Source organism: Oryctolagus cuniculus, chromosome X, assembly GCF_051225735.1.
Source record: "Oryctolagus cuniculus isolate XC-2025 breed Fujian yellow rabbit chromosome X, ASM5122573v1, whole genome shotgun sequence".
NCBI classification, from domain to species: domain Eukaryota; kingdom Metazoa; phylum Chordata; class Mammalia; order Lagomorpha; family Leporidae; genus Oryctolagus; species Oryctolagus cuniculus.
This window is the reverse complement of record NC_142888.1, coordinates 10711180-10735030: the sequence shown is the minus strand read 5'-3', so window position 1 is coordinate 10735030 and position 23851 is coordinate 10711180. Positions and strand designations below refer to the sequence as shown.

The following is a 23851-nucleotide window of genomic DNA, read 5'->3' as shown; positions in this document are numbered from 1 at the left end:
AAACAAATTGGGCCTACTTCTCAACTGGGTTTCACCTATTCAAAGATGTATTAACATACCTAGAAACAAAGAGAAACCTCAGATTAAAAGCCTTGTTTGTTGTGTTTTATGTGTTTCATAACATATAAAAAGGAATTAGGCAGAATTAATCAGGTTTAATTGTTGCCCTTCTAGAAGCCTGAATTGTTAGATGAGAGTAAGGCAACAATCAATAACAAAAACAGTGTGAAAAAAATCACTGGGCACCATCTTCATGCACACAACTGTATTCAGATGACCTTTCAACAAAAATCAGGAAATCAGATTTATACCATCTTAAATTTCTGGAAAGACCCGTCTATCCTTAGTATCATAGCAATACTGAATTTAATAATTTTTAGTAGTGAATTAAAACTAAAAAAATAGAGGCAAAAAATGTTTCCTTTTAATCCACCTTCTTTTTTTAATTTTGTTTAAGGAATATAACTCCATGCATTCACTATATACAGATTTGAGAACATGATTCTTCCCCCAACACCTTCCTTACACCATAATCCCACCTTTACTATTCCTCCCTCCTACTTTTCTATTTTTTTTTTACAGAGATCAATTTTCAGCTAATTTTTATACTCATAAGATTAACCCTACACCAAGAAGAGAGTTCACTGATTGGTATGAAGAAAAAAAAGAACAACAAAATCAAACAAATAAGAAAAACATTGTTCCCGAACAATCAAGGCAATGGCTGTTCAAAGTTGTTGCATCTCAAAGTGTTAGTTTCGCTCCTATAGATAATATTTTAAGTACCAATTAGTTACCACAGATCAGACAAACCATATGGTATTTGTTCTTTTGTGACGGGCTTATTTCACTAAATATAATGGTTTCCAGTTCCATCCATTTTGTTGCAAATGGAAAAAAAAAACAACACGGAAATTCTATCATTGGCAAAATAATTTTTTAAAGGGACCTCAGTTAGTTTCCAATATATCATTAGAAGTTCTAGTAATGCATGTTTCTTAAAAAGTAGTTAAAAATTTCTGAGTATTCAGCTCAAAATATTTCTATTTTAAATACCCAGACAAAAGACTACTTTTATCAAATATTAAAACATATTTCTTGTTGTGCTTTAAAAATCTAAACTCAAACATGGCTAAATTCAAAAGAATTGGTTAGATAACAGGTTTTGCTACGTTTTATCAGAAAAATACTCAAGTTATAACTCAAAGGCCTGATTCTCAAACCTGAGCAAGACCCTATAGTGTACGCATGGTCATGTGGTGGGTCTGGCGCTGTGGCACAGCAGGAAAAGCCGCTGCCTGCAGTACTGGCATCCTATACAGGCGTCAGTTCGAGTCCCGGCTGCTCTACTTCCAATCCATCTCTCTGCAACGGCCTGGGAAAGCAATGGAGAATGGCCCAATTCCTTGGGCCCAGCAGCCGCGTAGGAGACCTGGATGAGGCTTCTGGCTCCTGGCTTCAGATCGGCCCAGCACCAGCCACTGCAGCCACTGCAGGCATCTGGGGAGTGAACGAGCGATAGAAGACCTCTATCTGACTCTCTGTAACTCTGCCTTTTTTTTTTTTTTTAAAAAAAAAAAAGGACATGTGGAGGATGTGGTATAATCCTTTAAGAACAGATGGAGGCCGGCACCGCGGCTCACTAGGCTAATCCTCTACCTTGTGGCGCCGGCACACCGGATTCTAGTCCTGGTCGGGGTGCCGGATTCTGTCCCTGTTGCCCCTCTTCCAGGCCAGCTCTCTGCTGTGGCCAGGGAGTGCAGTGGAGGATGGCCCAAGTGCTTGGGCCCTGCACCCCATGGGAGACCAGGATAAGTACCTGGCGCCATTGGAGGGTGAACCAACGGCAAAGGAAGACCTTTCTCTCTATCTCTCTCTCTCACTGTCCACTCTGCCTGTCCAAAAAAAAAAAAAAAAGAACAGATGGAGAAGCAATGCTGGACTTCCTAGAAGTGCCCATGTATTAATTAATGAATTTCACAAAGCACATACTTCAGAGACTACCAAGTTCAGCCAATGCACTTAAAATTATAGGGGCCGGCACTGTAGCAAAGCAGATTATGCTGCTGCCTGTGACACCAGCATTCCACATGGGCACTCATTTGTGTCTTCGCTACTTCACTTATGAGCTGGCTCCATGCTACTCACCTGGGAAGATGGCCCAAGTGCTTGGTACCCTGCCACCCACATAGGAGACCAGATGAGGCTCCTGGCTTTGGCCTGGCCCAGCCCAGATCACTGCACCCATCTAGGGAGTAAACCAGTGGATAGATGATTTCTCTTGTCTCTCCATGTAACTCTTTATAATAAATAAATAAATCTTTGAAATTAAATAAAAACATAGAGTTATTCTTAGTAGGAAACCAATAGGAAAATTTTTCATGCTTAAGATTTTTAAATGGACAACAAAGGGTATCTTAAGACAACTGTATGAATATAGGTATGCCGGACAAGGGTGGGGAACATTCAGTCTATGAGCCAGATTAGACCTGTGCAATCATCTGGCCAGGCCCTGCCAATGCAACCACAAGCAGGATTTGAAATCCAATAAATCTATAGCAGGTCAATTTTTTAAAATTTTATTTATTTATTTGAAAGGCAGAGCTACAGAAAGGCAGAGGAAGAGGCAAAGAAAGACAGAGAGGGAGGGCAGGAGGGAGGGAATATCTTCCACCCTCTGGTTCATTCCCCAAATGGCCATAATGGCTGAAGCTGGGCCAATCTGAATCTAGGAGCAAGAGCTTCCTCTAGGTCTCACATGTGGGAGCAGGGGCCCAAGGACTTGGGCCATCTTCTACTGTTCTCTCAGGCCATAGGAGAGAGTTGCATTGGAAATAGAGCAGCCAGGACTCAAACCTGCACCCATATGGGATGCCAGCAATGCAGGAGGCAGCTCTACCCACTACACCGCAGCGCTGGACCCTAGCAGGTAAATTTTTAAGTTCATAATTTTGCATGGCCCGTGAGTGATGCTATAAATATCCAAATTGTCCTTGGCAGGAAAAAAGTTCCCTACTATTGGCTTATGTAAACTATATCTAGTGAAAGTTAAAAAATAGTTATAACAGCCAATAAACAGAAGCTGATTTGGTATCTGAGCAAACAATTCACATAGGTTTAACAAGAGCACAAACTACAATATAAATTAAATATGAAAAATACTCTCTGAACTCATCTAAATTTGTAGTCTGAATAAGTTCTCAGTAGGGTACTATATTATAAACATAAATTTTAAGCAAAATAGAATCTGTTTAGGAGATAGGCTGCAAGGGGTCTTCAAAAGATTCAGAGAAAATGTGTTATGAAAAAACTATGCATGGATCTCAAAATTTTTTGGCACCAAAACAAATTTATCTTTTAATTTCATTTTTAAAAGTACCTGCATATTCCTTGGAGGCCACCTCTGCTTAGGTCAATAAACAGTTCTCTTAAAAATGCATTATGACATGTTTTCAAAAAGACATTCTAAAAATATGGCTGTACTGTGAAACATGAAAAGGATAATGAAGGGTTTACAAGCAAAAGAAGTTTCCAAGCATGCCGAAACATGGCACACCCCAATACTAAGGGACAAAGGCAAATCAAACCTCTTCAACCCTTTTTGGGATATGTTAAGGAAAACAACTTAATAAAAAGAAACATGGGGGCAGACACTGTGGCATGGGTAAAGCCGCCACCTGCAGGGCTGGTATCCCATATGGCCGCCTGTTCAAGTCCTGGTTGCTCCACTCCTGATCCGGCTCTCTGCTATGGCCTGGGAAAGCAGTGGAGGATGGCCCAAGTCCTTTGGCCACTGAACATGCATGGGAGACCCAGAGGCTCCTGGCTCCAAATTGGCGTAGCTTCTGCTGTTGCTGTGGCCATTTGGGGAGTAAACCAACGGATGGAGGATCTCTCTCTCTCTCTTCCTCTCCTCTGCCTTTCTGTAATTCTGCCTTTCAAATAAATAAATAAGCCTTAAAAAACATAAGAAGAAACATGAACTATACTTCTGTTTTTGTTGAAGATTTATTTAAGTGAAAGGCAGAGTTACAGAGACAGGGTAAGAAACAGAGATCTTCATCGGCTGGTTCATTCCCTATATGGCCAGAATGGACAGAGCTGGGCCAGGCTAAAGCCAGGAGCCAAAAGCTTCATCCAGGTCACTCTCATAGGTACAGGGTTCCCAAGCACTTGTTTTATCTTCTGCTGCTTTTCCCTCGCCATTAGCTGGGACCTGCATTGGAACTGGAACACCCGGGACACAAACCTGTACCCATATGGGATGGCAGCATCACAGGCAGTAGCTTTAACAACTAAGCCACAACACTGGGCCCCATGAACTATACTTTTAAAAAGCAAATAAGGGGGCCGGCACCGTGGTGCAGTAGGTTAATCCTCCGCCTGCAGCACCGGCATCCCATATGGGCGCCAGTTCTAGTCCCAATTGTTCCACTTCCAATCCAGCTCTCTGCTATGGCCTGGGAGAGTAGTGGAAGATGGCCCAGATCCTTGGGCCCCAGTACCCACGTAGGAGATCGGGAGAAAGTGCCTGGCTCCTGGCCCCAGATTGGAGCAGTTCCAGTGGTTGCAGCCATTTGGAGAGTGAACCAGCAGATGAAGGACCTTTCTCTCTGTGTCTCTGTAACACTGTAACTCTACCTCTCAAATAAAATCAATAAATACAATCTTTAAAAAAAACTAAATAAGGTACAGTACCCAGTGGATGCAAAAATGCTGAAAATACATCCAAATGGATTTACAGCAATACAACAGTATCTGCATTGAGTCTTTAGCAATAAAATTAATAAGAAATCATAAGATCTACTATTTAGACAACAAGGAACATAAGCTTGACTGCTAAATATATCGGTCACTCTCCTGTATAAGTTACCATACTTCACCATTCCTGGTTTAGCCAAAACATAATTGTGGCTTGACTTCATTATGTCATTTCACTGCATTTTTCAAAGTTGTGTGCTGCCATCTGCTCCTGTCATTAAGAATCTAAGAGCTTTTCATGTATGTGAAGACGTAAGTTTAAAAAAAAAAACCTAGGCTATTTACCAAAATCTTTATTTGCATAATATGAAAATTGTTTTTTTGAGATGAGACTTGTCAGAGGCAATATGCAAAGCACATTAAGGGCTTCAGCGAGTCAGGCATTTATGGAAATATTTTCCTGCAGGAATTGGCTTTCTGTAACAGTTCTTAATCAAGGGTAACCCTAGGAGGGAGATAGAGTCAAGTGCTGATTCCTGTCCATGTACTTTAATAATTTCTTGACGTACATCATCTACAGTTTGCAGCAGTTATTGCAACTACGTTTAAATTTTTAAAAAGCTATGCTTTAAAAGAATGTTGATTGTAGTTTGATAGAGATCAAAATGCAATGAATTTTAAGGTTTACCTACGATTTTTAAAAAGACTTATTTATCTATTTGAAAGGTAAAGTTAGAGACAAAGACGGAGAGACAGAGAGAGAAGAAGAGATCTTGGATCACTTTTCAGATGGCTGCCAATTGCCCGGGCTGGCTCAGGCTAAAGTCAGGAGCTTCATTCAGGTCTCCCCCATGGATGGCAGGGGCCACTGTTTTCTGAGGCACACTAGCAGAGAGGTAGATCAGAAATGGAGCAGCTGGGAACTGAACACATAAGGCACCCGTAACAGATGCCAGCATTACAGACAGTGGTTTAAAATGCTGCAACACAATGCCGGCCCCTATGTACAATTTTTTAAAAAAAGATGTATTTATTGATTTGAGAGGTAGAGTTAGAGAGAGAGGGAAAGACAGAGAGAGAGGTCTTCCACCTACTGGTTCACTTCCCAGGTGGCCGTAACGGCTGGGACTGGGCCAATCCAAAGCCAGGAGCCAGAAGCTTCCTCCGGGTCTCCCACACAGGTGCAGGAGCCCAAGGACTTGGGCCCTCTTCCATTGCTCTCCCAGGTCATAGCAGAGAGCCAGATGAGAAGTGGAGCAGCCAGACCTTGAACCAGTGCGCATATGGGATGCCGGCACCACTGGTGGAGGCGTAACATACTAAGCCACAGTACCAGCCCCTACCTACGATTTTTTACTATAATAACATAATAAAATTAGGATAAAAGACTTCACAGTAATTTAAAAGAAACAGTTTTAAACAGGTGAATTTTCCCTTGCAGTGAACAGAACATACCATTTTAAAGAGTTTGGATGGAGGCTTTGATTTTTTTTAAAAATAGGAAAAAAAACAAGACCTCTTCTTTGTTCCAACTGGAATTAAATGCCTCCACTGAGAAAAAACATACTCTTTTGTCCTACCCTGTTTCCCATCACCAGTTAGTGGTTTAAAACTGTACTGCATAAGGCACAGAAGCTCCTTAGAGGTACCTTTCAAAACAGGGAGATGGCAAGGTGGACCTTCTCGACTCCAGAAAAAAAAATATGGAAGCTGGTTAGATCAGTTGTGTTTTCTTCCTAAACTTGTATTTTTAGGATCTCTCAACCTGCTCCATCTACTCATGCATTTTACATTTTTTGAAGTAAATATTTAAACACAGACTAGGAAAAAATGCATTTGTTCTCTGATAATTCCAGTAAAACTCATAATGAAAATGGTTGTAGAGACCAGCGCTGTGGCGTACCAGGTAAAGACACCACCTGCAGCATCAGCATCCTATATGGACACCAGGGTGCTGCGCTGTAGAGGGTAAAGCCGCTGCCTGCAGTGCCAGCATCTCCAGCTGCTCCTCTTCTGATCCAGCTCTCTGCTGTGGCCTGGGAAAGCAGCAGAAGATGGCCCAAGTGCTTGGGCTCCTACAACAGCATGGGAGACCCAGAGGAAGCTCCTGGCTTCTGGCTCCTGGCTTTGGATTGGTGCACCTCTGGCCATTGCAGCCAATTGGGGAAAGAAGCAGCAGATGGAAGATCTCTCTTTCTCTCTGTGTGTAACTCTGACTTTCAAATAAATAAATAAATCTTTTTTTTTAAAAAAAAGCAATGATAAAAGACTTCCATTAGACATATAACCAAATTTGCCCACATTTTCACGAAAAGTAACTTAGGATTGAAATCTTAGCTAAAGTTATAAAGCTGTCTCACCAAAATAATCTCAGTAAACCAAAACAAACTGTTCAATGAAAATTATGGTAAAATATGACATACTGCTAATATTTTTTAGATGCTTTCAAACTAACTAGACTAAAATCATCTCTTTGCAGCATCAATTATTCACAAAGCCATGAAATGTGATATTGTGGCAATCTGGATTTTACTCTGGTTTTTTAAGATTCATTTATTTATTTGAAAGTCAGAGTTACAGAGAGGGAGAGACAGAAATAAAGAGAGATCCTCAGTTACTTGGTTCACCTCTAGATGGCCATAACACCCGGGGCAGGGCCAGGACCCCAAGAGCCTCTTCTGGGTCTCCCACATGGGTAGCAGGGCCCAAGCACCCAGGCCATCCTCTGCTGTTTTAACCAGATCATTTAGCAAGGAGTTGGATGGGAAGTGGCGCAACCAAAATCAAACACCATATGGGATGCTGGCATCCCAGGAGGCAGCGTCATCCGCCATGTCACAATGTGGGTCCCCTAATCCGGGTTGTTAAGTGGTATGAAAGTCTTATTAATTCTGATAGTTTTACCTGACAGATGACATAGGAAACAGTATCTCCAGCTTTCACCTTTCTGCCACCTTGAGAATTTATCCAGAGTGCAACATGTACATGGGGTAGGCTTTTCTTATCAGGGTAATCCTGGGGGTCCTTTGTTAATGCCTAAAAGAGAAAAACAAAATAGCCTGAAACATTAAAAAAATCCTTTGCACACAGATTACACTAACTACATCTTTGCTAGAATCATACTAGCCACACAAAGACAGCACAAGTTGTATTGAGAAAGCCCCACCACAAAATAAACATTCCATTCTCAATGACCATTTCTCCTTCGTTTAGTAGCTAACATATTCACATACAATCCTAACAAAAATGAAATGTTTATGGATCATGTCACATAATACTTGGACATTAAAAAAAGGACTATAGAATACCTAATGTTCAGAGGAAGAATGAGACTAGGGTACTGCAAGGCAAAAAATTCACATGTTCTCAAAGCGTGATCCACAGATCCCTTGGGATTCACGGTGATTTTTTCAGGGGGTCTCAAGACCAAAACTACTTTCATTACTATACTGCTTGTGCTGATGACGGAGGAACAATGGTGGGGAAAACTGCTAGTGTCTCATAAACATGAATCAGAGCAATGGCACCCAACTGTACTAATAGTCACTGTCTGTTTTACCAATACAGTTCAAAAATAAAAATCACTTTCACTTAAGAGTGTCCTTGATGAAGCAGTAAAAATTAATTTTAAGTTCTTAATCTTTGAGTAAAGTCTAATATTTTGTATAAAGAAACAGAAATTACACATAAGGAATAGCGAATGATTGAAATGAATAGAAGAAATGAATAGAATGAAAGCTGCTCAAGGAAAAGCAATTGGGCAATTGTTTGACTTGCAGGCTAAACCAGTTGGCTTTTTCACAGAATGTAGTTTCTACTTGCTAAAATTATAGGTAGGGGCAGGTGTCTGCCACAACAATTAAGCTGCCATATGAGATGCTCACAGATGCCTTGGTTCAATCCTGGCTTCACTTTCAATTCCAGCTTCCTGCTATTGTGCACCCTGGGGGGCAGCAAGTGATGGCTCCACTACCCATGCGGGAAACCCACAATGAGTTCCCAGCTCCTGACTTCCTCCTGGCCCAGCCCAGATGTGGTGGGCATTCGGGAGTAAACCCACCGATGGAAGATCTCCTTCTGTCTTTCTCTTTCGAATAAACAAAAATAAATTGCAAAATATTTTAAAAAGAAAAAAAACTACTGATAAACCAACAATTATTCTGACTTAGATATTTGGCAGACAATTTCTCAAGAAAGAACCAAGTGAGCCCGCCGCTTTAAGGGGGGAAAAAATCCGGCAGTATATTGTCAATGATAAAATTCATCCATTCTATCACAAAAATACAATTTTGGAAAGCCTGTTTTCAAGTTTGTGAGCTTAAGAGTTTCCCAATACATATAAACTTTTATAAAGAGTATTTCAGAATATTTGTTACCTTTACTTAGTATATACTTGATTGATCTGTATATGAAGATAATTGAAAATGAATCTTGATGTGAATGGGATGGGAGAGGGAGTGGGAGATGGGATGGTTGCGGGTGGAGGGAGGTTATGGGGGGAAAAGCCGCTATAATCCAAAAGTTGTACTTTGGAAATTTATATTTATTAAATAAAAGTTTAAAAAAAGAATATGATTGTTATGAGTAAACAATGAAATGTGTCCATTTTGGAAGATCTGTATAATTCAGAGAACCAACACTGAACAAATGACCAATTCATAATGTTATTCATGGACAAAATATTCATTCAAAGTAAATTACAGACCAATATTTTTAATAAGACAGTATGAAAAGTTCATTGACATAGACTCAGATTTTATATTACAAAAGCATTTAAGAAAGCATCAACTGTGAGTTTTAATGTAGAATCAAGGAATATATAACCATCAGAAAAAATTATTAAAATGTTTCTTTTCTATGTTTATATAAAACTAGATTTTCTCTGTACACTCCAACCAAAAACACGTAACAGACTGCAAGCAAAAGCAGACAAAAAAAGAAAAATAAAGCAGACAAAAAATTCAGATGTCTTCTATTCAATGAGATATTAAAGAATTACGTATAACTATAAAATGATGCCATTCCTTTGGCAAATTTTTCTTGGTTTGGGAATACTTTTCATGAAAAAAACGTTATTTTTGTAATCAAATGAGTTAATGCTATTTTTAAGTAAGCTCTTTTTAATTTCTAGCATACTAAAACTCAACATTATCTGCATATTAAAGCTCTTAGAGAGTCTTCAATTACTATGAAAGAGTGTAAAGGCGCTCTGACACTAAGAAATAGGAGAACTGCCACAAAGAGTCAGGCTGGTGCTCACACACACCCATACCTGCCCAAGTTACCAGCACTTCTGTATCCTATGTAGTACAGAAGAATGCCAAGGAGACTCTCCAAGTATTGGAATCTCCTCAAACCTGGATTATGTGCTCCTAATTGACTTGCAGGGAGGCATACTGTATAGAAATCTTAATTGATAGAACTGTACTTAAGAAAATCATTACCTTCTTCAGTCAACTATTCTTCAGTGCAAATTCTGAATTTCACTGACAAACTTTCCAATTACTAGATTGAAACTATCTGAAGACTTTACAAGCTGCTTTTAGAAGGCCTCAGTAAAAAAAAAAAAAAAAAAAACAACTTCCTTTGGTTTAAGCTCAAATTAGTTAAAGCTATAAAAATCAGCTGTGAAGTATTTTGTGTTATTTCATAAAATATAAATAAGCAAAAAATCATGTATACTGTTTTTCAGTTGCTTTTGGCAGCAAGGGCTAAAAATCTCCCTAAAAGTAAATCTTATATTTTCATCCATGCCTCTACCCTAATCTGACTTCTCATTTTCTTTATTTTCTTTTTTTAAAAGAAATAGAGACAGAGAAAGAGATAGACAAAGTCAGAGGCAGAGAAAGTTCCCATCCACTGGTTCATTCTCTCAATGCCAAACAATTACCAGGGCTGAACTGAGGCCAAACCCAGGAGATAAGAATTCAATTCAGATCTCTCAAGAGGCTGGCAGAAACCCAATTGCTTGAGCCATCACTGCTGCTTCCCCATGTCTGCAGTGGCAGGAAGGTGGAATCACCAGAGTCAGATATCACACCCAAGTACTCCAAAGTGGGATACAGGCGTCCTAGTTGGTATCTTAAGTGCAAGATTAAACATCTGCCTCCAACTTATCTTTTTCAAGACCTACCAGCATCATCTAAAAAAAAATAAATAAATAAAGGCAAAAATCCCATCCTGTCATGAGATAACCTACAACCAGCCAAATACAGAGATTTTTCTTTAAATAAAAAGATCTTCATTTAAAAGAGTGACAGGGAAAAAAGGAAACACACACACACACACACATATCAAGTGCACATGTGCTAGGAGCCAGGAACTCCATCTGGGTCTCCCATGTGGGTAGCAACAGCCCAAGCTCTTGGGCCATTTTCCACTGCCTTCCCAGGTGTCGTTAACAGGAACTTAGATTGGAAGTGGAGTAATGGGACTCAAATCAGCACTCCAAAATGGGATGCCAGCATTACAAGTGTCACTTAGCACATTGTACCACAATGCTGACTCCTACATAGACTCTCTCTTAATACCACTCTCTTTTGAAACCAGTAAAATCTAAACACTGAATTGTTCACAAGTTCTAAGTAATGCAAGTACTCAAACAAGTGTTAAAAATATGAAAATATCTGTCAACAGAGAACTACAAACATGCTATAGATGGTTCCTTTCATTAGAATTTGCTGTACTTAAATCAATGATGCAAGAATTCTTCTTTATAAAAAACCTAAGAATATAGAAGAGTAAAACCTTCAGCAGACCATTAGCATCTTAAAAACATGAAGCACATTTTCCATATTCAACTTTACATCCAAGGATCTAGCACTGTGCATATAAGAGATATACCATGTCTGCTGAATAGATGATTAATTCTTTCAATGCTCACTAAAAAAAATTATTTGCCAGAAACTCTGCTAAGTGATATACAGTATATAAAGGCATTAAATCAGTTTTCAGTTCTGTCACGAAAAATACATGCACCACCCTCATCACACCAGACACTAAGTCTTATTAATAATAATACATAGCTCTAAGTATGTATTATTAAGTATGTAAAATAATTACTGAAACTCAGTGATGGACACTTTGGATTTATGATAAGTTTGGAAATTTCAACAACCCAGAGGTAAAAATAAAAGACTATGCAGAAGATTACAAGTGTGTCTACCATTCTAGGTTTCTCCTTGCACACTAGTAATAGTGTGCCATTATGCAAATGAAAGGATAACAATGTGGTTCCACTACTGCATAGGATGTCTGCTCAGTCTTATTTTTGCCAAAAAATGTGATGTTTGTACTTAGCCTTCCAAACTAATCCCTGGAACCTCTTGTAATAAAGCGTTATATTTCTAGGAAGGAAGACACTAACAGTGACAGAATCGATGCCAAAATTAACCAAAAGAAGACTGAAGTTAACATTCTTACGCAAATTTTTAATAAAACAAAGTCTAAAAAGAAACTACTTTCCAGATGACACAAATGATCCAATGTCAGCATGTATATACCTGGATCACTTAAAGTGATGAGCAAGTGCCGAAACACACATTCTGTTGTAAATTATAAATGTCTTTTTGTGTGACATTGAAGATATCATAGTCAAGGTGTAAAAAACAAAAAATTTACCTAAGAATAAATACAAATTTTAAGCATATGCAAAGAAAATCTTCATTCTCTCTAGAAGCTAAAGAAATATAAATTAAATCTAACTGCAAAATACAGGTTCACATCAATTATGGTACCAACATTTTATTTAAAATATCACCAAAGGGGCCGGCACTGTGGGCTAACAAGTAAAGCCGCCACCTACTATGCCATCATCCCATGTGGGTGCTGGTTCGTGTCCTAGCTGCTCCACTTCTGATCCAGCTCTCTGCTATTGTGCCGGCAAAGCACTGGAAGATGACCCAAGTGCTTGGCCCTCTGCCACCCACGTAGGAGACCCAGAAGAAGCTCCGAGCTCCTGACTTCAACCTGGCTCTGCATCAGTTGTTGTGGCCACTTGGGGAGCGAACCAGTGGATGGAATACTCCTCTCTCTGTTAACTGTGACTTTCAAATAAAAAACAAATCTTTAAAAAAAAATCAACACAACTACAAGCAAAGCTGTGGTAAAACTGGCACAAACATTTTGCTGTTATCAATTTGTGTCACCTTTAACAAAACAATTTAGCAAGAGCCAAATAGGTACTTATATCTTCTGACTCAAATATTTTACTTAAAAAAACCTAAAATGAGTAATTCATCCAAAAGCCAAAGGATGCTCAATACAGTCATTTGCAATAACAAAAATAAAAACTTGAATGAATCAATAAACAAAATACTAAAGATATATTAGTGAAATATAAAATTAAGACATTGGCTAATTTGATTGTAACAGTGATAGAAATGTAGGAAAATGTTTATGTTAAGTAAAAATAGGTCTCTAATATAAATTGTAATTGCTGCAATATAAAAATGTTTTCAAGAGTAAAGAAATACCTAAAACTGACAAGCATTACTTTAGCATGGGAGTATTATGAGTTTCATTCCAAAATTTCCATTTAATGTCATGCTTAGATTCTTTTTCATTAAAAATTTTTTCCTGTATTAGCTTTGACAACGAAATCTATCACAAAACAGATAGAAAAATATTTGCAAAATTAGCTTCTGAATATGTTAAGGGTACACTTTTTAAATGCAAAAAAATATACAAGATCTTGCTTACTACAAAGCACTTCAGGAATCAAGATCTTATTTTCCAAATTAGGTAAGAAAAAATAATCTCTATTTTCAACAAGGAAAACTGTCTATAAAGTGCAACTTAGAAAAAAAAAAAACACAAATGCTTTGAATATACAGAAAATGTTACCACCACTTCTGTCCCAAGAAGCCTTCTGATGATAGCACCCATAGGGATCACCATGTGTACCTGATAGTATGTATAAGCATGACCATCTATGAAGTTTTACACACACACACACAAACTTCAAAACCTACACCCCAAACAAGTATTACATAAGAAGACAACAAAGAAGGCAGTACTCTCTAGTGACCTATGCATAAACTATGTAACTCCACAGGACTTCCAGAAGCAAGGTTTCCAGGAAAGTTTGGCATAGAGAGAGAAGGCCTCCAGGGTAGCCCAGCAGCACCTATGGCTGGCAGAGATGGGCTGATGCTCAGTCTGCGAGATGGGTGCTAAACAGCTTTCATCACCAGCTAGAATTGGTTTCAGTTGCAAGGATGAGGTGGTTCTTCAACTATCCGAAGGAGGAGAAAAACATAAGACAGCAGCTGGGTTCAGCAATACATGCTACATTTACCTTGTTAATCTCAAACTGGTTCACTGGGACACTGCCATTTAGCACATTTTCTCCAATTTCTATTAACCTCTTCTGAATGTTTTCGACTATCGTGTCCCGGCTTTGATCAGAGAGAATCTGGCCAATGACAAAGCTAAAAAAATAAAGAGAGATAGAGGGAGAGGGAGAGAGAGAGATTAGTTTAAATTCATACTGTATTAATAAAGATGAGAAAAGAAAAATGTCATTAGATCAACATTTGGATTACACTAAAAGCTAATATGAGGGTTAATGTTCAAAAGGCAGTGACTACTTATAATTCTATCAAAGGTTTACCAACCTCAGTTCTCAGGCTTTTCCTTAAACATACTAAACATTATTTTATGTGGCAGCTACTGCTTCACACAAAGTGCAATGGAAAGAAATATGCTTTCTATACAAAAGTAACAAGCAGGTATATTTTACCCGTAACTTAAAATTTTAAAAGACCAAGATTTCACTGTCCTCATAAAGCACTAATTCTCTCTGGTATCACCAAAGTATCATCTGCAACTGAGATGAGATGACCATTAGGGAGGTGAGCAGAAACACAAAGTTCTCTAGGAAAATTAAAAAAAAAAAAGATTTCAAACTTTTTTTTTCAGCATCATTATAAACTGCTCAGTGTTCTCCAATCTTACGCTGTTCCTCAAAACTTCAGCTATTATACCAGACCCAAAGGAAAAAAGATTAAGAAAGCCAATATTTTATCCATTTCTGAGAAAATGCGGAGCAAGCATTTGACAGCTGCATTATAATTTGTCAGAAAAAGAACCCTGACAAAAACATTTGTATAGCTTTAATTACTAATACATTTCTAACTCAGAGAAATTTACTTCTATTATGATGCATCTTTTCTTAGAAAACACAAAGCTGAAGAGACCACTCTAATCGACAGTCTATACAAAGCAGTTTCATCTTTGGGTACATTTGGGGGCAATGAAGCATTTCAAACTACATCTCATAAAAGGCTAACAGTGACCTATACTCAGATGATCAACTCTGCCTAATCAAGAGTAGTTTTGCGAAAGCAACAATTGCTCAATCTCACAACTTGAAAGCAGGAGGAAGACTGGAAAGTAAGTTTTAAAATGCTGTAACTGAGCAGCATGAAAATTAATTTCCAATTTAGCCTTAAAGAAAAAGATGCTACTTTCTCACAAAATATCAGTATTTGAAACATGGTGCATAAAGTGCCTAAAGATTCTTTTTTTTTTCAAACGGGTGTTTTATACATTAATATGACCCGAACAAAAAAGGAATCTTATTAAGACAATTTTCACTCTCAGGTCAAAGCTAAGATCATGACATTTATTATTTCTGAGGTACATACAGTATTTGAGAACTAGTTCTTAAATTAACCTGAGATTTGTAAGAATTTTTACACACAAATGATATGGGTAAAAACAAAAGTCTTACACCTTGGCCATCTTTGAATCATGAACATTTAACTAAAGAGGCCCTAGAAGACTCAGAAACACACAACAATGCATTTCCTAATATGAAAATTAAAGTAAAATAGGGTTCAGTGTTGTGGTGTAGCGGGTAAAACCGCCACCTATGACACCAGCATCCCATATGGGTGCTACTTTAAGACCTGGCTGCTCCACTTCTGATCTAGCTCCCTGCAGATGCACCTAGGAAAGTGATGAAGATGGCCAAAGTCCTTAGGCCCCTGCAACCACATGGGAGACCCTGATGAAGCTCCTGGTTCCTGGCTTTGGCTTGGCCCAGCTCAGGCCATTCTGGCCATTTGGGCAGTGAACCAACGGATCAAAGATCTCTCTCACTCTCTCCCCCCCCTCTTTCTGTAAATTCTGCCTCTCAAATAAATAAATCTTTAAAAAATAGATAAAGCAGAGAAAAATGTTCAGAAATATACTGCGTTTTCATGAAAGAACGCAAAGACTGTCAAACTACATCAAGCATTCTCACAGAACTTCTTGATTAAAATTTAAGCAAAATAAACCAACTTTGACAAAGCCAACTAAGTAAAGATCTAAATGTGAAGATGTATCTTACAATAAGCATTTCTTACTGAGAAAATATGGCTTTTCTCATGTTTTAATCTACCCGTAAAATACCACTTCAATCAAGTGAGAACTGTTAATACATGATAATAATAAAAATAATAAAAATGAAGTGTCCTTGTGGTTGGTAGGCTTGTAAGCATTCTCCATGTCATTAACACTAGAATTTCAAAAAGGTATACCACAAAACAAAACTGAAAGCTGAACTCACTTTCCAGTGTCTTTAGCAAGATCACACCAATCTCTCCTAACTATATCCAACCCTTTCAGCTCCTGTTTGGTAATGTAATTCCCATCCGATGTTGGTTCAACAACCAGAGCTGCGTATTTCTTTTTCTTCAGCAGTAGCAGTGACTTGAATACACCATCAATGTCGATTTCAAGCAGCTTATACAACTTATTGACTTCGTTTTTTATCTGTGAAAATTTCAAACATTAAAATGAGCCTCTCAAACATCTAACAAGAAGAAATGAACATGTTACTAATCCCCAAGAGTTCATCTATAGAGAACTTGAAGTCATACAGGACTTACTCAGTTTATTTACATGTAATATCATATTACTTTGTTACAATACAAAAAATATTCAAAACCACAAACACAGAAAACAGATTTTAAAAAATAGGCAAGAATATAGATATACCATCTCACTGAAACAAAAGACAAGATTGGCTGGATCAGCCCCAGGAAATGTATGAAAATTACGGATAATGATGAAACAGTCTTGAATCTAAAGATTTACACATACGTATTTGCCTTAAAACCACTGAATTACTTAATGATTAGCAAATACAACAAGTAGATATGTAGTCAGAAATAAATGAGTAACTCATTGTTAGTAATGTCTAAGATCGCCCTTAGCACCTTGACTCTAAGCAAATTAACACATACTGAACAAATAAATGAAGTCTCCTGTTTTGTACTGACAGGGTCAAGGCACAAACCACTGTCTCTAGGGAAAATCTACAGATTTACAAGGCTCAGTATGACCACAATATACCAGGCTTGTTCTCAAGTGAACATTACACTTCAAATGTTACACATCCCAGCAAAGAAAGATAAGAAGTTGATCTTATCTTTAACAATACCTTAATTTTAGTTAATTGGGACAACATCTTAACACAACAAGTGCTCAAGAAACACTTGTTAATCATGAATTGCTGTGACAAGGTTACAAATGATTATTTATGATCGACCCCTTGCCTTTTCAAATATATTTTAGGTACTCACGTAAAAATTATAGACAGGGGGCCAGCACTATGGCACAATGGGTTAAAGCCCGGGGTTGAGGCAGTGGCATGCCATGTGGGCGCCAGTTTGTTTCCCAGCTGTTCCTCTTTCGATCCAGCCCCCTGCTTATGGCCTGGGAAAGCAGTGAAAGATGACCCAAGTCTCTGGGCCCCTGCGCCCACATGGTAGAACCGGAAGAAGCTCCTGGCTCCTGGCTTTGGCTTGGCCCAGCTCTGGCCATTGTGGCCACTTGGGGAGTGAACAAGTGGATGGAGGACCTTTATCTCTGTCTCTCCCTCTCTCTGTTTTAACTCTACCTCTTAAATAAATAAATAAAATCTTTTAAAAAATATTTGCATATATATGTAGGTATTTATACATAAACTGCATCTAAATATGACAATGCAGTAAACACTAATGTGACATCTTTTTTTTTTTAATTTGAGAGAGAGAAACAGAGAGACAGAAAGAGTGAGAGAGCTCCCATTTGCTGGGTCACCCCCAAATGCTTGCAATGGCCAGGAGTTGGCCACACAGAAGTGAGGAGCTGGGAACTATATATAAGTCAGGTCTCCCATGTGGATGGCATGGACCCAAACACTTAAATCACCCATAACCTGCTGCTTACCAGGGTACACATTAGCAGGAAGTTGGAATTAGGAATGGAGTCAGGGCTCGAATTCAGGTACTCTGATATGGGATTTAAACATCTTCTAGGCTAAAAGCCTGCCACAATGTCATAAACTTATAACACTTAGCCTGTTTTCAAAGGGAGAGCCTATCATTTAAGGAAAACACAATCACCTTTGAATTTTACCCTCAAAACAACTACAGAAGAGGTTAAGAAAAAGAATTAAGAATTTAGAGTGCCATGTTTATACCTTAAGAAGCACATATACTATGGTGTTCCATGTTAAAAACAAAAATAGGTAAAACAGATAATTTCATCAAATTATCTTACCTTGTTTCCCAGCTTAAATACTTCTTCCAAATTGGTGCTATTGGTGTTTATCATAATGGAATCTGTATCTCCATAGATAACTTCAAGATTCATCTAATGGGAAGCAAAAATTATCAAAATTAACAAAAACACAGTGGCCATTAGACACAAAAGATTTTTCATATTTCAGTAATTACAAGTTCTAAACAATTTTCAAAAGCTTGTATTAATTATTATATGTATGGTTGGGGTATACAACTGAACACCAAGCCCCTATAAACCAGAAAGGTGAGCACCACATTTTTTTTTTAAATCTGCCAGATTTTCACAAAACATACAGAGTGGAGTGGAAAGGAAATTGCATCCAGTTTCAACTGAAACAAAATACAGAATTGAATAATGAGAAAAAGGAGACTAAGAGACTAGGAAACAGGGGTCTATATTTACCCACTATACCACATGCTTGGTGGTTATGGCAATTTTAAGAAGCAGAAACATGATGGATTTCAAAAATGCAGGGGCACAAGTCCATATTAAATTCTTAACAGTTTCAAACAGTATTTAATAGAATACGAGTGCCAAAAAAGTCAATCATAATAAACAACATTAGAGCAGATATAGTATAAAGGCCTGGAAATAAACTCTAATTAGCACTGTTACTAATTTGCTTGAAACACTCACATATAGGCTTCAAGCAGGGGCTAGATCATATCAGTGTTGGTACAAGCAAAAAGCTGTAATCCATTAGGAGGGATTATAAATGTGAACTAGGCATCTTAAGAAGCAATTTCCAGTCTGGGTTATAATTTCCCTTCAATACAAAAACATTACCAGATATGACATATGAGAGTTGTTACATAATCAAAGTATGAAGCCTTACCTTCTGTACCATCTCTTTAGTATGCATCAAAATCTAAACGAAACAATAGTTAGGATTAATATATTACACAACTACAAAAGACCTAAATACAAAAACAGGTATGTAACTTCCCAGTGTTTTGCCATTTCCATATATCTTTAAAGTTCTTGAAGGTTTTCTAAAGACAACCCTCAAAATAACATCAATGTAATCTAAAGATGTTTGCCTTTTTGCTGATTCTTAACCAGAGACATGCAAGCAGATGTCTATCTATAATAAACATGTATCTTTATATGGCCTGGCATTGTGGTACAGGTCAAGCCACTGTCTAGAATACCAGCATCCCATGCTTGAGTCTCAGCTGCTCCAGTTCCAATCCAGCTCCCTGCTAGTGCACCTAAGAAAGCAATGGAGTATCGTCCAAGTGCTCAAGCCCCTGCCACCCACATGGGAGACCAGGATGAGGCTCCTGGCTCCTGACTTCAGCCCAGCACAGTCGTGGCTGTTTATGGCCATTTGGGGAGTGAACCAGCAGATGGAAGATCAATCCATTGACACCTCTCTTGTTCACTGACTTTCAAATAAATAAATCTTTTAAAAAATCTTTATAATATGGAAAAAAGGCAAGCTATTTTCAATACTAATATTTAAATAGAACCGCATGGCTAAGGAAAAAAAATTTTTTTTTGACAGGCAGGTTAGACAGTGAGAGAGAGAGAAAGGTCCTCCTTCCGCTGGTTCACCCCCCCAAACGGCAGCTGCAGCTGGCACTGTGCTGATCCAAAGCCAGGTGCCTCCTCCTGGTCTCCCATGCAGGTGCAGGACCCAAGCACTTGGGCCATCCTCCACTGCACTCCCTGGCCACAGCAGAGAGCTGGCCTGGAAGAGGGGCAACCGGGACAGAATCCGGTGCCCCGACCGGAACTAGAACCCGGAGTGCTTGTACCACAGGCGGAGGATTAGCCTAGTGAGTTGCGGCACCGGCCAAAGGAAAAAATTTTAAAAGAGCTTTTTAAATCTGACATTTCTAGCAACTTAATAAAATTTCATTTATTTATTCTCATTTTTCTTCTTTTAAAAGTTTTATTTATTTTTTAATTTTTAGACTATATTTGAGAGCCAGAGAGATCTCCCATCCGCTAGCTCACTCATGAAACTCCCAGAACAGCTGGGAATGGGCCACAGCAAAGCCAAGAGCCAAGAAATCATTCCATGTCTCCCATGTGGATGGGGGCAATCCAATCACTTGAGTAGGCATCTGCTGCCTCCCAGGTGGCACGTTAGCAGGAAGCTCCAAGTGTGAGCACGGCCAGGACTAGAACAAGCGATCCAACATGGAATGCGATAATTCCATAAAGTATTTTAACGACTAAGACAAATGCCAGGCCCCAAATCTGGAAATTCTTATTCATGACCTTAAGAAGTTAAAAGAAACGCATTATATTGAAAATTTCTATATAAAACAAATTCCTTGAAGGTAGAGCGAACTTCACTGTAAGACAGGGTCTTCAATAAGCTCACAGGAAACGCATGGATTTCAAAATGTCTGCACAAAATAAAATTTAAATTCCATTTTTACCACAAACTGTTTTGTGAAAGACTTATTTCTTTATTTATTTGAAAGGCAAACAGACAGAGACAGAGAGACAGAGAGAGGTCTCCCATCTGCTGGTTCACTCCCCAGATGGCCGCAACGGCTGGAGCTGCGCTGATGCGAAGCCAGGAGCCAGCAGCTTCTTCTGGGTCTCCCACGTGGGTGCAGGGGCCCAAGGTCTTAGGCCATCTTGTGCTGCTTTCCCAGGCCATAGCAGAGAGCTGGATCAGAAGTGGAGCAGCCGGGACTCGAACCGGCACCCAAATGGGATGCTGGCACTGCAGGCATCGGCTTTATCCGCTACACCACCACGACAGTCCGAAACTTTTTGAAGTACCTTGTATTACCTGGAGCCAACATACAGCCCAGTAAAAAGGCGGGGCTCAAAAAAAATGCAGTAAATAAAGTCACTGCTTGTAGATGGGTCTGTTCATAGGCCCATTTAGCTACAGAACAGAGATATGTAAGCTATTATGTGGCATCTTAAAAAAAACTAATATGACATAGTGAGAACACACATGCCACATACTGTGTTCGGAAGACCTCATACATTTCCTCACGTTCTCCAAGATCCTAAAGAGGAAACCACTATTAATATCCCCCATTTGTTAGACGCCAAAAGATAAACTAGTTTGTTCTAGTAGTGACAGAAAAGGATATAAAACCAGGCACTGTGACTCCAGAGCAGGGGCCTAGGTACTCCATGCTATCTATTGCCTCTCCGCCATCACCCATCTTTCAAAGTATCAGTCTAGTCCGGAACTCACTTTTAGAGTGGGGCACATAAAAATTTACTTAATTTTTGCTTTTTTCATCTGCCTCGGTTGCCTTCCACGTCATCTAAGCTCAAATCTTACGTTGTTATTTCTGCCTTTCCTGTCCTCCATATTACAGAGCTCTGTAACTCTTTAGAGCAGTTTTCACACCTACCCACTGCTTTCCATTTTTATTGTCCACTCCCCTTTATTACTATCTCTTAATTTTGTTCCGAGGTTTATTCTCTTATCTTCAAAGAGAAGGAAGCCTTCCCCCTGCCCTGGGGGTGGTGGTGAATTCTGATTAGGATATGCTACTAATTTTAATATTGGCTATAGAGATAAATCACTTAATGATCTTTTTAAACAGATATCAATACCTGGTATAACAGTCTTCTTAAAAAATTATTTATTTGATCAGCAAAGAGAGAGCAAGTGTGCACCCATCTACTGGCTTGACTCCCCAAACACCCATGAGGGACAGGGCTGGGCAGTTTTAAAAGTCAGAAGCTGGGAACCCAATCCAGATCTCCCATGTGGGTAGCAGAAACCCAATTCCTGGGGCCATCACCAGTGCGTCCCAGAGTCTGCACTGGTAGGAAGCCAGAGGTAGGTACTGAACCCAGGCACTCTTATTTGGGATGAGGGGAACCTTAACTGCTAGGCCAAATGCCTACTCCACAGTTTTTTAAATCTCCCAATATAAGGCAGCGAATGATGGCCCAAGTGCTTGGGCCCCTGCCACCACATGGGGGACCCAGATGGACTTTCTGGTGCCTGGCTTCAGCCTGGCCCAGCCCTGGCTATTCTAGCCATTTGGGAAGTAAACCACAGACAGAAAGACAGACAGACAGACAGACAGACAGAAAGAAACCACCCAAGATGATTCCTACATTGACAGATGAGTTCAGGATCACCAGCCTAAGATAATCAGGGTATTTCCATTCTTGAAACAGTGACCAGTTTAGGTATATACATATGACAACACAATCCTGGCCAATCAAACCAGAATTCTTCTAGGTAATTCAGTAAAAGGTCTTCATTCTTGATGACAAATGCCAAGAACAGCTACCGTTTAGACTGAGGGCTGCTTGGAGCAGTGGCAGCCATCACTGCGGCCGTGAAGGGCCATGTCTGAAGGTGCAAGGTAAGGTACTATGAAGAAAAGAGGCAAGGCAGAAAGCGCATGACTCCACAGCCATGTAGTTGCCACTGAAGGCTAACCAACTCACATCTCTACTGCACCATTCTCACTCGCTTTAGGTTTCAATAATCACTCTGAGTACCCCTACTGATCCCTCAATGCCTCTTCACCGCCTAAAAGATGAAGCCCAATTTCTGCAATTGTACCTTTACACAAACCCTCTTGTTGGACAGGATAAACCTCCAAGTCCTCCACCAGCTGCTGTATGCAGACTCATCTTCTCACATCTTTGCTCAGGCACTGTATCTCTATCAAAGTTTTCCCCAGTCTTCTTCCTATGATTGAATTCTACAAGCCTCAGCTCCAATCCTTCTTCCATGAAGCCTGAGCTGACTAGCAAGCTCTCTCCTCTGATCTGTGCTTGCATTATTCTTCTAGCACCTAAATAATGCTTTGAATTATTAGTTGACAGTTTGTTACCCTCCCCAACTAGACCACAAGCTCGTAGAGGTCAGAGCATATACTTGTGCCTAACTGCAACCTTCACATGTAATAGCACTCCAAGGATTGCCAGCTGACTGATAGGTCCCATGGTAATCCCAATGACTTTTCTACTAGGCACTAAAATTCAGTTGACTTATATAAAATTCACTCTCCACTACTTATCTTCATTTTCTAACATTTAAATTACAGGGAAATGCACTGTGGGAGACTACCTGACAATTCCTTTTGGGAAAGGGCAGTAATGAGATCAACCCAAGCCAAGTTAATCATAGTGAAAGCAGAACTACTTATCAAGAGTTCCCATCATGCTCTGAACCTTCCACCTTGCTAGCCTTGGCTTTTCTCACCACAATGGACAACTCCAGAATGTAACTGTTATCTGCTAAGTAAAATACTTTAGAAGCAATCTGTCAACCTTTCACTACAACTCTGCAACTCTGTGTATTCAGTAACTAGCTTCTTCTACTCTTCAGTCACAAGGGGAACCAAACCTACTATGTCATTCCTAAGTTCACCTTCACCTTTCAAATTCATCATCCACTCCCACTCTGCCACGTACACACAACCATTTCTATGTATCATCTGAGTGCTACTACCAAAACAATTTTGAATTTAGTGCTGAAATCTTTTGGTGGGTTTTGTTTTACAGAAATGGCAATCTACAGACTATCCTGCAACTGCTTTTCTCAATTAGCATTTTATCATAGAGATTATTCTAAACCCACACATAAAGAGCTGTCTTACTCTTTTTAATGACTACATAGTATTCCATTGTATAA

At 39.2% G+C, this 23851-nt stretch overlaps 1 protein-coding gene across 4 annotated transcripts in view; it reads right to left on the bottom strand.

Annotated features, from left to right (window-relative positions):
* POLA1 (DNA polymerase alpha 1, catalytic subunit) overlaps positions 1-23851 on the bottom strand; it is a 330362-nt gene that overhangs the window by 180206 nt on the left and 126305 nt on the right. For all 4 annotated transcript variants that reach the window (XM_008272470.5, XM_089324875.1, XM_089324876.1 and 1 more), the window contains exons 27-31: positions 19097-19129; positions 18238-18330; positions 16259-16464; positions 14000-14132; positions 7606-7737 (exon numbers count right to left, since the gene is read on the bottom strand). In XM_008272470.5, the coding sequence (XP_008270692.3) occupies positions 7606-7737; positions 14000-14132; positions 16259-16464; positions 18238-18330; positions 19097-19129 (597 nt within the window). The remainder of the gene's footprint in view (positions 1-7605; positions 7738-13999; positions 14133-16258; positions 16465-18237; positions 18331-19096; positions 19130-23851) is intronic.